General features: G+C 35.9%; 1 protein-coding gene across 1 annotated transcript in view; it reads left to right on the top strand.

Annotated features, from left to right (window-relative positions):
* CFAP54 (cilia and flagella associated protein 54) overlaps positions 1 to 12,187 on the top strand; it is a gene marked incomplete at both ends in the record, with an annotated part of 119,345 nt that overhangs the window by 46,472 nt on the left and 60,686 nt on the right. Inside the window, 5 exons of the mRNA XM_082311068.1 lie at positions 2,481 to 2,628; positions 3,675 to 3,830; positions 5,461 to 5,583; positions 7,629 to 7,772; positions 9,132 to 9,228. Coding sequence (XP_082167194.1) covers positions 2,481 to 2,628; positions 3,675 to 3,830; positions 5,461 to 5,583; positions 7,629 to 7,772; positions 9,132 to 9,228 — 668 coding nt within the window. The remainder of the gene's footprint in view (positions 1 to 2,480; positions 2,629 to 3,674; positions 3,831 to 5,460; positions 5,584 to 7,628; positions 7,773 to 9,131; positions 9,229 to 12,187) is intronic.

The following is a 12,187-nucleotide window of genomic DNA, read 5'->3' as shown; positions in this document are numbered from 1 at the left end:
AAAAACAGTCTGAAAAAAAAAAGGTGTGAAATGTGTTATAAAAATATAGTGTTTTATAATTAGCAGAGGATATTTGTTATTTATGGAACTGCTAGCATTTACACACCTAATTCTTTATAATGATTGTTTTCTTAAGATAATTGGGAAACATTTATAGAGTGGCTGTTAATTCTGTGTGATGCATTTTCATATGCAAAATATGTAATATGCACTAGGTTCTTGACCTTCCAATTAAGGGAGCAGTAGAGTTCAGAAATTGTAAAAATTTTGTCAAGAACACCACCCAAAATGGGCAAATGCTTGCTAATTTTGTTTTGGGGTGGCTATATAAATCTGTCAATAATCTTTGAATATACAAAAGTGCTTTAGGAGAGATATTTAAAATTAATTCATTTATAAATAAATTTCAAATGTTCAACCACAGTATTACAGGTTTTTCATGATGAGAAAGCCCAGCTAGAAATTTTGCAGTTACATTCACTGAAATTCAATATATCCAAATGCAAAAATAAATCAAAGCTTAATTAATTCCAGATAAAAGAAAGAGACTTGTATGAAATAATAGACATGAAATACTATAATAAAATACTATAATAAAAAATCAACTGCTTATAATTTGATAATGAATTAACATCCACTATAACTGAACATAAATCATCATCTTCACTTGTGTGGAATTCTTTTTAGACTAATTCTTCCATTAGGAAAGTTTTGGCAAACTTGTGGAGGAGGTATGAAAAAGTTTTGCAGCATCTTCGTTTCAGTTTGACAGACTGGCTTAGTCTTGAAACCATAATGACAAGAAGCAACCTTATTGCAAGTGTGTTAATAGTTCTTGAATGTTTCAAGAACTAAAGAAGAAATAAAGATCTTTCTTTCAAGAAATAGATATTAGGGGATTTACTAAAAGTTTTGTCAGAATACTTCCATTTCCACTTTACAGACAGAATAACTGGTAATCAGCTATTCTGAGACGTATAACGTAGCTAGCATTTTCTCTATATTGTTTTGACACACTTGCATCAGAGCCCACAGTTTTCTCATGGTAATGCTGTTTGGATGCAAGCAGATAGTGTAGGCTTGTGTGTGCTTTGAATCCTGTTACAGGAGAAAGTAATGTGTCTAAGCATACTTGTTATTTGGGGCTCAGCCAGACCACTGGTGTGTATCCTGTCTGTCCTTCAAGTGCCACCATGTGTCTGATACTAGGCATACAAATTGACCAAAGGTCTTGATGTTACATGCCATAAGAGCATTTGGGATTTACAGGCAGCCTGTGAACTGCATTGATGCAGGCAGATAATCACTAGACATCCTATTTCATGATTATGTGGATGTTTTAAATCTATCCCTGGCCTAGGCAACAAAGCAGGAATGCAAGTCTGGTCATTGTGCCTTTTTTTTTGTGCTTGTTTTTCATTAATCTTTTTTCCTAATCAGTTCTTTTTTTTTTTTTTTTTTTAAACACATACAGCTCTAGAGATAACATTTGAATGAAGCTACTTTCAGATAAAGCAAATTTTAAACAGCTATGCAAAACAGTTTTAGCGATTTTGCTTTCCTGACAGTTATGTCCAAGCCCTTTTTTTTTTTTTTTTTTTTTTTTTAATTAATATGAAAGATTCTCAAAGCTGCAGTATCAGACCTGAAATAAGGCAGATTCAGTTTTACTGATTGGTAACTAAGAAATTGGATGGACTAGCTTGAAAGTACGTAGGACTTAAAGAGACAGTAGAGGGAGCTGGAAGGAAAGGAAACCTCTTGTTTCCAGCTAGAAGCCCTGTTGATATCTTGCTAATGTCAAGTACGTGAATGTATCTATTTGATCTTCCTTCTTGAGTTTCAGTCTCTTATAGGAAATACAGTCGAGGAGAAGGAGATATTTATTTCTCATACTTCAAAAACATAGTATTTTTCCTGTAAAAACATATTTTAAAAAATATAACAAGGATAAATGCCCCCCTGCCCCCAGGAAAAAAAAAAAAAAGCAACAAAAAAGCAGGCAGAGGAAAAGAGATTCTTTTCAGACTTGTAATACAATATGTCAGTGACGAAAAGGAGTCTGTTACTAATACTTAGTAATGGACTTCACAACTTCATGCATCATTGTCAGAATACAGAAAAATAATGTGTAAAAGGAGACAGTTAAAATAAACAAGCTGTAGCATCCCAAGTTTTTAAAGGAAGTTCAAAGTAAGTTTCACTGGATTAGATGAAACAACTAAGGAAAAGCTGTCTTAGGATAGTAGAAGGTGGACAACAATTTGAAAAGGAGTCTTATCCCTTTTTTATGGTAGAAATTTTAAGCAATTTTTTCAGTTTTATATATAAATCTTATTTCCAGAAGTAGCTACACTTATCCTTTTTGTCCATCATTTTAAAATTAAAGACTGCATTTTAATATAATGCGGTTTCAGGCATGCAATATCTGAATCATCATTAACATGTTTTTACCGTTCTTTTGCTTTTTTATTTTGTAGGTTACGTTTTGAAGCTGTATCTCAGACTTCTCCTATTACCTTGCACCTCTTTCTGAGGAATATATTTGCTGTCTGTGACATTAATGTCATGGAAGGAGCACTCTTCTGTGATTCCATCTGTTCCAATGAGATACTTTACAAGGAACAAGTATGTGTGGCTTAAAATCATACACTGGATTTGATTTTACTTTTTGATCAGCTTTATTTCATCACTGCATGATAAACGTTGCAATGTACTAATCCTATTTACAGAATACTTCATTTTCTGTGAGTTATCTGGTCTTCCTTTCTGAAGTATTTTAGTAGCTGTTGGTTATTTTGTATCCTGGTGGAAAGATGGTTTCTGAATCAGTTATTGCCTAATCCACAGCCCTCTGATTCCAACTGAGGGAGGATTTTCCTTGACTTCAGTGGTTGTTGCCTATAATTTAAGAAAGAGGTATAATCATTGTTATTTTTGTCCTACTAAGATGCACCTTGGATTTTTAATTTTAAACATTTCTGCTATTTAATACATATATTTTCATTAATATTGAACTTCTAACAGGGTTTCATGGTTTTAATATACTAAGTTTCTTTTAACTTATTTTGGACTTTCTTATAGTATAATGGCATGTTAATGACACAGATAACTTTCTTTTTTATTTGAATAGTCAAGCTTTGCCTCCTGTATTATTACATTCCTATTCCACTCTTCCTTTGCTGAAGTACCTGTCTCATAAAAACGTGAGCAGTCAATTACTTAGTGACTTTACTGGATCTGCTCACCCATGCAAGGACTGCAGCAGATAACTGGAAGGGAAAGGAAGGAAATGTTATCCTCTCCTTACCTACTCTGAGAGGTTAGCATGTGAAATTTCCACTCCACACAGGCTGAGATTGTTAACCAGGCTTTGTACATTATATGGGCAAATTCAGAGGGCACAATTAGGTCAAGAACAATTGTTTCCTTTAGAATCATGAATAATGTTGCATTTGTTTATATACTTCTAACAGGTAGTTTATATACTTGTTATATTTGTTTATATACTTCTAACAGGTAGTTTATATGCTTCTAACAATTCATTTTAAGACTTATCTTACTTGCTGCTTACACTGCTTTGTAAACTGCAGTAACATGTCTTTCACTCTCAAATGATTTAAAACAACAGAATTCATATTTGAATCAAAATGTGAATGAATTTTCTTTTACAGGTTGCTAGATTAGCAGAATGTGAAAGAATGACTGTGGCAACTGAACTTAGCAATTGGTTGAATGATGCAAGTTACACCCTGCAGTCTGTTGTACAATGTTATGGTCTCCTTGCTCCAATTATTTATCACAAGATTTCTTCAGTGCCAGTAGTTCAGGTGAGAGCATTTTAAGACAAAGCAGCTGGCATCTAAGTCCTGCAGTTACAGTGATGCAAATTAAACTTATAATGGAGTGTACAGTGGGAGAGCTAAATATCTAGGCTTTGAGTTCTTAGTACCTGCTGAAAGAAAAACCTTTTATGGTTTTATGTGTTCCTAATGCATATATGTTCAGTGTAAGCTGCACAGATTCTGCTCTCAGATATGCTAAAGTAACTGCAGAATACTGATTGTTTCTTCAGGATGATTTGTTGGTATTTTTAAACTGCAGTAGAATCTACGATGTAACTTCTACTTGAATGCTATCTGCAGATGGCAATTTTAAGTAAAGCAAAGCAGCATTTGCCTATGCCTTCTTTTTAAAATTTTTGCTTCATATATAGTTTTCTTTTCTACTAAAAAAAGAAGGCTAATCAATGTTTTGATAATGCGGTCTTTAGTTTTCAGGCATGTGCTCCTTTCCAGAAGCAAGCACCTTCTCTTTGAAAACAGAGTACCTGAATCCTGCCATTTCTGAAGCAGCAGATGTGTTTTTTAGATTCAGCAAGGATACAGTAGAAACATGCAACTTTTCTCCCGTAATTAGGTAGTTTTGTCAGGGAGCAGCAGTAAGAGCATGTTCGCTCTATGAGGAAGGACGAGGTGACTGCAGTGCAGGCAAGGCTCAGACTAGCAGCATCTGAACGTGGCAGACAGAGCAGGGTGTTGGTAAGAGGATCCACTGAGAGTCCAGAGAAGGTGAAGTTACTGGGCTGGCCCAGGGTCCATCCAGGAGAAAAAGTCAGGACCTGCAGGAGTTGGAGCCAGAGACTGGAGACAAGGCTACAACACAGGTCCAAGGTCCATCCAGGAGAAAGAACTGAAGACCAGCACACCAATACCATAGCTCAAGCAGGGACTGAAGGCTTGTGTCTGAGCTTAACTGGGACTCCTGGGCCCCTGGGCAGAAGGTGTGAGAGGAGGCTCCAAGTGAGGCTGCTCAGGGAATGACTATTGGGGCACTCAGGGCCCTGAGAAGTTTTTAGGAGTGTTTAGGAAAAAAAAAAAAAAATCTACATACAGGGATAGCCTCTTGCTTAAGAAGTCGTTGGCTGTGATGACCTGCTAAAGGCACAGCTAGCCACTGGAAATGGCTCCTGTTTCAGATTTCCTAATTAAAGGGAAAAATAATTTAGTTGCATGTTCTTTTCGTGTCTGATAGACAAAAATGGGGGAAAGAAGTCTTTTATTTTTAGAGCATACTGGAAACTTTTCTTTCATTTAAATTCTGACCAGCTTGGTAGATTTTTAAGCAGTCCTCTACTAGAGGTATGTCATCTCACTGAATTAAACAGTCTTTGATTTCATGTTAATTAAATCACCAAAAATATCCATATGTATCTGTAATTTAATATCTGTGATTTTATGTGAACATGTCATTTATTCCAAAGGGCTGTAGTTGAAATCTTGACACCGTTAAATTCAATGGAAATTTTATTATTGGCTTTTGTAGAGCTAGCATTTCATCCTATCCATTAGATTTCAAAGTATTTTTAAAGTGAAATTGAAATACAATAGGCTATACAGAGGTACAAGCTTGTAAGTGTGTTGCAGACTCCAAACTTTGTTTCAACCCTTGTATTTGCAGATCCTCATTAAGTGCTTGGCTGTCCTTCAAGAAATTCCAAGTGCTACCCTGCAGACGAGGCAGGCAGGATGTTATGAGAGTATTCAGCATATGATAGCTTGTACTTCATTTTATACAGCAAAGGTATCTGTATGTGATTGTGCTTATGATGATAGCTCTTGTCATTTAGAGAAAAAAAAGATTTAACAAGCTGGCCTTCAGAGTGATGTGTTAGAGAACTGGCACTCTTAAATAGTAAAGGTATAGAAATATTTATTAGTATCTTTGTATCAGTGCATTTTATGTAATAATGACTTTGACTTTTTAATAGAATTGAGAATTTTCATTTGTTCAGAAAACAGACTGTAACTATTAGTCTATGATATGAAATCTGTATTTTATATCATTGTGTGTATTTTTACATTTAAGGTAGTACTATTTTCAGTAAGGCCTATATGTAATACATAAATTTAGAAGTTTATTTACTGCAAATAGGCCATATTTGTAGTTTTAGTCAGATTAGCATAACTGGCTTATTTGCTAATTAGATACAAGAGACTTTATACTATTTAGTCCCACATACTGACAGGAACATAAGCACCTTGACTTTTCCTCAGGGATAGAGATAAAGTACCTGCCATGATAAATGTATGATGCTGAAAAAGTCAGCTTTCCTCTATCTTTGAGTACACTTCAGCTAAGAGGTCATAGTGAAGCTGAGCTGTGGCTGATGCTTTGAGGGATTCCCTTGTGTTGGTGATCCCCCACCCCGGTATTTATAGGAGCTAGATCTCTGTGGTCACCTCACAAGACCAGATCAGTGTCAAATATCCTTAAAAGTGTACTGCAAGAAGACCCAGTTTTCATTCTTTCTATACAGACGAGAATTTTAAGCCTTAGTGTTGTAATTTTTGTCATCTTAATTATTTCATGGCTGTGAGGGCAGCGTCAGGGCATTGCGAGGGCTGGGGAGCCAGGAGCCAAGGGCAATGCCATGGCTGGCAGGGCAACACTTGGCAGTCAGGTTCAACCAGGAGTCTCCAGATCATCGGGTGAGTTTGTGGTGATGAGGCAGGTCTGAGCCAAAGCTGGGAAGTCAATCCGCAGGTCAGGATCAGGACTGGTGAGGGTAGATAGGATCAGACACAGCCCAGCAGGCTGGTCTATCGTGATGGGAGCAGTCTGAAGTCAAGCTGAGGAGTCAGTCCATGGGTCAGGTGTCCAGACCAGTGGATCCGTTTCCACACCCAAGCATGGCGTGGAGCATGCTGGAGACCAGCATTCCTGCCACATGGGAGCTGGCAGGGACTGTAGGCTCAGGCCTGAGCTGAAAGGGAGCTCCTGGCCCTATGCAGGGAGGGCCCAGGTGAAGGCTATCAAGGCCAATAAAGCCTATTAGGAACCCTGAAACCTTGATATAGTGTGTGTTTGTTGTTGGATTCCCCAGCTAAATGACTGCCTGCTTGTACTGCTGATTTTTTTTTTCCTTAGAGATAGCATTTCAACAGAATAGCATACATAATAGCAAACAGAATGAGTGAATTGCAAGTGCTTCTGATTAATCCATGGTATATGGTTGTCTGTTGAGTTACAGTCAGGCCTGTATTTATCTGTATTTATCCTAAAGTAATCTATACACTAATTTTGTACCCCAAAGACAAACATCCTAACGTGAAGTTACCTTGCATATAGTAGAAGCACTTTGGCCTTTAGAGCTCTATCTAAAGAAGATAAAGCCATCTAAAAACATTTCCTACACTGTTCATTTATAAATTTCATAATTTTAAAAATAAATTTCACCACTCCTATCACTAATACAGCTGGGATTTTCAAATGTGCACTTGATACCAGTGAAGTAAACAAGGATCATTTAGTTACCCTTTGTATTCTTTGATAGCAGTACTGCCTGAGAACAGGGAGAATGTCAATCACAGCAATAGATACTTCTGGTTAAATCTTTTTATTCTCTGAGGGGTAGGTTAAGCAAAAGTAGAACACATAGATAACATATCTGCAATTCCAATTATTTTACAGGTCCATAGTCCTGTTTTTTTATGAAATGAAACTTAAATATTGAGTAATTAATTTATATTTATAATATTCATGCATTTTGACAATTATGAGTAGACAATAATGAAACATTACATGCTATGCAAAACAAAAATATATAACAGGTAATTCTTTAATAGGTACTACGTTCATGGAAAGAATATGAACTAGCAGTAATTATTGTTACCTACGGGAAAAAATTGTTGGATTCCTCTTCAACAACCTCACCCTGCCTGTCAGGAGCTGTGAAAACTGAAGAAACACACACTAACAAAGAGGTTAAAGTAATTGCTCTGATTTTTACTTTTTCTTTTCTCTAAATACTGTATTCTATTACTTTGAAGACTGCATTTATTAACTTTTTGTTTTAGAAGTGATTGTATGGAATAAGAGTTTCCTTGTAGCATAAGAGTTCCCAAAGTACAGCTGAGAGGCTTCTATTTAATTGTAGCCATCTTTGTGAAGACCAGTTGCAGACGGCAGTGGGTACAAGGTCTCATCTTGTTGAACTGGTGAGGGAGTTAGCAATATTACAGTTCAGAGCCATGAGGATCCTGCAGATATTTATACAAGCATCCCTAACTGATCTTCACATATAGTTTCCAGGAATGCTTTATTAGACAGAAAAAAAAAATAAAGAACTGTATCAGTAAAAAAAGAGCAAAAATATCCTAAATGATGTAGAAACTTAGCCTCTCATTTTGTGTAGCAGCTGCTTGAAACTGGGTCATAATAAGACATTAATTTAGGAATTGTGTAGACTGAAAAATACTTCTCAATGGAGGAAGAACTTTCAACCTCAAAGACCTTAATACTTAAATTACAAAGAGATGCAGCAGGTTGTGAGGATTTCCTGCAACTTAGAGTAAAGTGTTGATTCTCCATACTTTTCTGTCTGTTTTTCCTTTAAATAATTTTAGAAAAGATTTTACTGGAGAGGAGATTTGAAAAAGGTGTAAGAAAGTAGGAAGAATGAGAGAGGAAGAAAGGAAGCAGTGTGAGCATGAAACATATATTAAAGAGAGGGACAAAAAGTCAATCAGCTTACAGGGAAGGATTTCTGTAAGAAAATTTGTGGGACACTGATAGGATCCAGGACAAAATTTTCTCCATTGTTTATTGCTGAGTTTGTGTTAGCTGCTCCCAGGTTCATACCAGCAAAGAGAAAGGAATCTAAGTTCATAGGAACAATATAGTACCTTGAGCCAGGTAGGGCTGACTGAAAATTACATTTTCACCAAAGTGAAAAAAAGAAGTTTCTTTCCAAGGGAAGATTTTGCTTTCTGTATTCAGCAAATAACCTACAAAAGATTATTCTTTCTGGAAAACAACATATTTTGTCAATCTGTTCAAATGTGTTGTTGTAGTAGTACGTGGGACTTCCCTAAAAATTTATTTGGTGGCAGACCAACTCCACTCACTCCCTTGGAGATCAATCAAGAATGAATCATGGCCAGGTTTTTGAAGCCATACTAAAAATTTATGAATGTCAATTTTATTTCACTTGAAAAATAAGACAATATTGATGAAATTATCAGATGTAGAATGAGAAAACTTGGGATCTAACCGAAACTCCACCATTGACCTGCTTGTTTTAGTCAGGTAAAAGCTAAGTTTTCATAACTAAGTATTGGATATTTCAGACCACTTCTGCAAAGACATCCCATTTAGCTGCAATGGAAAAAGCAACAGAAAATCTAAATGCTCTGGAATCAAATCTCCTCCGACTGACAAAACCAGGTGGGTGTACTATTAAAACACTTCTTACATTTTTCTATGGAATTTTCTATAGTTTATTTGTAAAAATTATTTACCTAAAAAGTACTTTTATTTCATATATCTTCCATGATAAATCAACCAAAATCATTATTTCAGTGATCTTATTTATACTGGTAGTGATGTGTATAATGTCTTTTATTAATCTTTTTCATCATTTCCACCAGAACACTCATTTCTTCTTAGAAAGGAATGGTCATTTTTGTTCTATTCTGCTAATATATATGTCCTCCCAATCTGTGTAAATTGGATTCCATGTTGTTTAGGCTTGCTTTATCTTCCTAAATGAGAAAATGCAGTGGCAAAGACCATTGTTCATTTATAGCATGTCTTACTATCCTACTAGTTCTAGTAGTAATGACCACTGCAGGAAATTTTAGTGGAGAAAAGGCTTCCTGAAGAAAGTTAACAGAAATTGTCCTTTCTGTGAAGGAATTGCATGTATACTAGCACTTGACTACCTTGAAACTCAGGAATGAATATGTCACCTTTAAAATATCATAGAGTCTGGATTAAGCACAAGAATTTTCAGGCTAATAGTTCCGCCAAAGTTAGATGAATTAATAAGTAGGAAATAAAAGGAAATTTGGTTAGAACTTAAAACACAGAGCCACTACTGATTTTTTTTCCAGTATATTTACATGGCATCTTGTACTCCTTGGAGCCTGGATAGAATCGTAGAATAATTTAGGTGAAGGCATTTCTGGGAGGTATTTATTCCAACCCCCTGCTCAAAACAAGTACAATTAGATCAGGTTGCTCTGGGACTTGTCCAGACAAGTTTTGAATCTCTCTGAAGAAAAATTCTGCAACCTTTATGGGCAACCTGTTCCAATAGTTCAGCACCCTTATGGTTAAAAAGGTTTTCTTTATATCCATTTGGAATTTTCTGCTTTCCTTCTTGTGTCTATTGTCTCTTGTGCTGTCAGTAAGGACAGTCTGTCTCCACATTCTGTATTCCTCCTATTAGGTAGGCGTAGGCTCCTCTTAGCATTCTCAAGACTGAATAAACCCAGTTCTCGCAGCCTCTTCTTGCTTTGTCATGCACTCTAGCTCCTTATCATCTTGGTGGCCCTTCACTGGACTTACTCCAGTATGTCAGTGTCTTGTACTACAGTGTCAAAACCAAACACAGTAATCTAGATGAGGTCTCACAAGTGCCGAAGAGAGGGGAATAATCACTTCTCTTGACCTGCTGGCTATGCTGTTTCTAATACAGCCCAGTATGCAACTGGTCTTTGCTGCAATGGCACACTGCTGACTCATGTTCTAGTTATCATCTGTGTATATGCATTTGTCTTAGAAGAGGAAGCATTTCTGTAATAAATGGGATAAAAAGAGTGATGCAAAAATTCCATTCATCTGTGCACTGATCCTTCATTTTTTGCTGCTGACATTGATGCCTGCATTCCTGCAGAACAAGTTACAGAATGAATGAATTCTGTAAGTTAATTGAAAATTACATTGATTACCTAATAAAATGATGTTCCATTCTTACTTAATAGAAAGTTAAATTAATGGGTTGATGAGTTAAAGAAGAACACGTTTTCAGTAATTGGCAAATACTTGACAGCTGAAGTCTGCTCTGTTGCTGAAATAGCATATTCGTCAGTAAGTTTCAGGATACAAATTGAAGAGGTGTCTTTTGCTGAGGCAAAATAAATAACAAAGCTTACGGCTGTCCTTACAAATATGCATAAGTTGTTTAGGACAATGTGCATACCTGTATGGCATGCTGTTAAAGATATTTTGGAAGAAATCTTGTCATAGGAAATCCTTAAAAGTGGATCAGCACTTAGTATTCCATTGATGACAGTCTACGAGAAAAATGAAAAAGAGCTGAATCTGCCTCTTTCATAAGTAAGTGAGAAAAACAAAATATTTCATACACAGTACATTTTAAATTCTGAAATTTCAAATGTTTTCCCATTTTAAGATTTCTGGGAGGTATTATTCTTTGTGAAAATTCTCATTGGAAGCAATATATTTTTGAACTTGTCAAATAGCAGAGAGTACTAATAAAGGGTGTGACTTGTCCTAAAAAGAAAATTAAAAAGAACCTGCTTGTCCTGCTAGCTGTCCTATTTAATTGGACATTATTTGCAGTCAACAGACTTCAACTGATTGCTACCACTGGAGGGTGTAGCTATTGACCCACTATCACAAATGGTTGTTCCAGAGTGTGTTTTTAACCTCGCTTTTTTCAGGGACTAACTGCATTGATCTTTTTCAACCACAGAACTTGCCTAAGCACAAAATTTGTAGGTCATGTTTCTTTATTAAGGCAAAACAGCAACTAGTACATGTAACATTGTTCTGGTGCTCATCAGCTGGTAACACAGCTGTGTTTAACTCTTAGAAGCCTGAATCCAAGTTATTGTTCTCCTACATATTATATATACTGTTTATATCTCTATATTGTATATATTATTTACAACTATATTTAATATATTATTTATAGAATAAAAAATACATTTGTATACATATATTTATGTAACTATTTAGGTGAAGAACCCAAAAAGTCCTTTACCTACTTATGCTATCCATATCCCGAGCATGTAGGTAAGCACTAGTCACTAGTAGCATCATGTGTTCAGTTCATGCTGTATAGCTTTAAATACATTTTTGGACATGTCCTTACTGCACATCCTCCTCCACAGATGATTTGTATGGACCTTTGTTAGACCTCTGATGAACTCCAGACATCCTGCTCATTAGTCTAGTAGCTGGAAGTTCATCAGTCACATCCATAAGCTCATCATTATTTATGTGGCACAGCTACTTATGTTAGAAGAAAAGAGCAAGCTTTTGAATTTCTGTCTGGATGACAGTGAGAGATTTAAAAGCAAACTCTGTGATAAAGAAGGATTTTTCTAGTCTTCAGTTACGATTCCAGGTAGAGTTTCTATTGTATTCTATCACT

The sequence above is a fragment of the Platalea leucorodia genome (assembly GCF_965183815.1).
Source record: "Platalea leucorodia genome assembly, chromosome: 4".
In the NCBI taxonomy this organism is placed as follows: domain Eukaryota; kingdom Metazoa; phylum Chordata; class Aves; order Pelecaniformes; family Threskiornithidae; genus Platalea; species Platalea leucorodia.
This window is presented reverse-complemented; position numbering and strand designations above follow the sequence as displayed.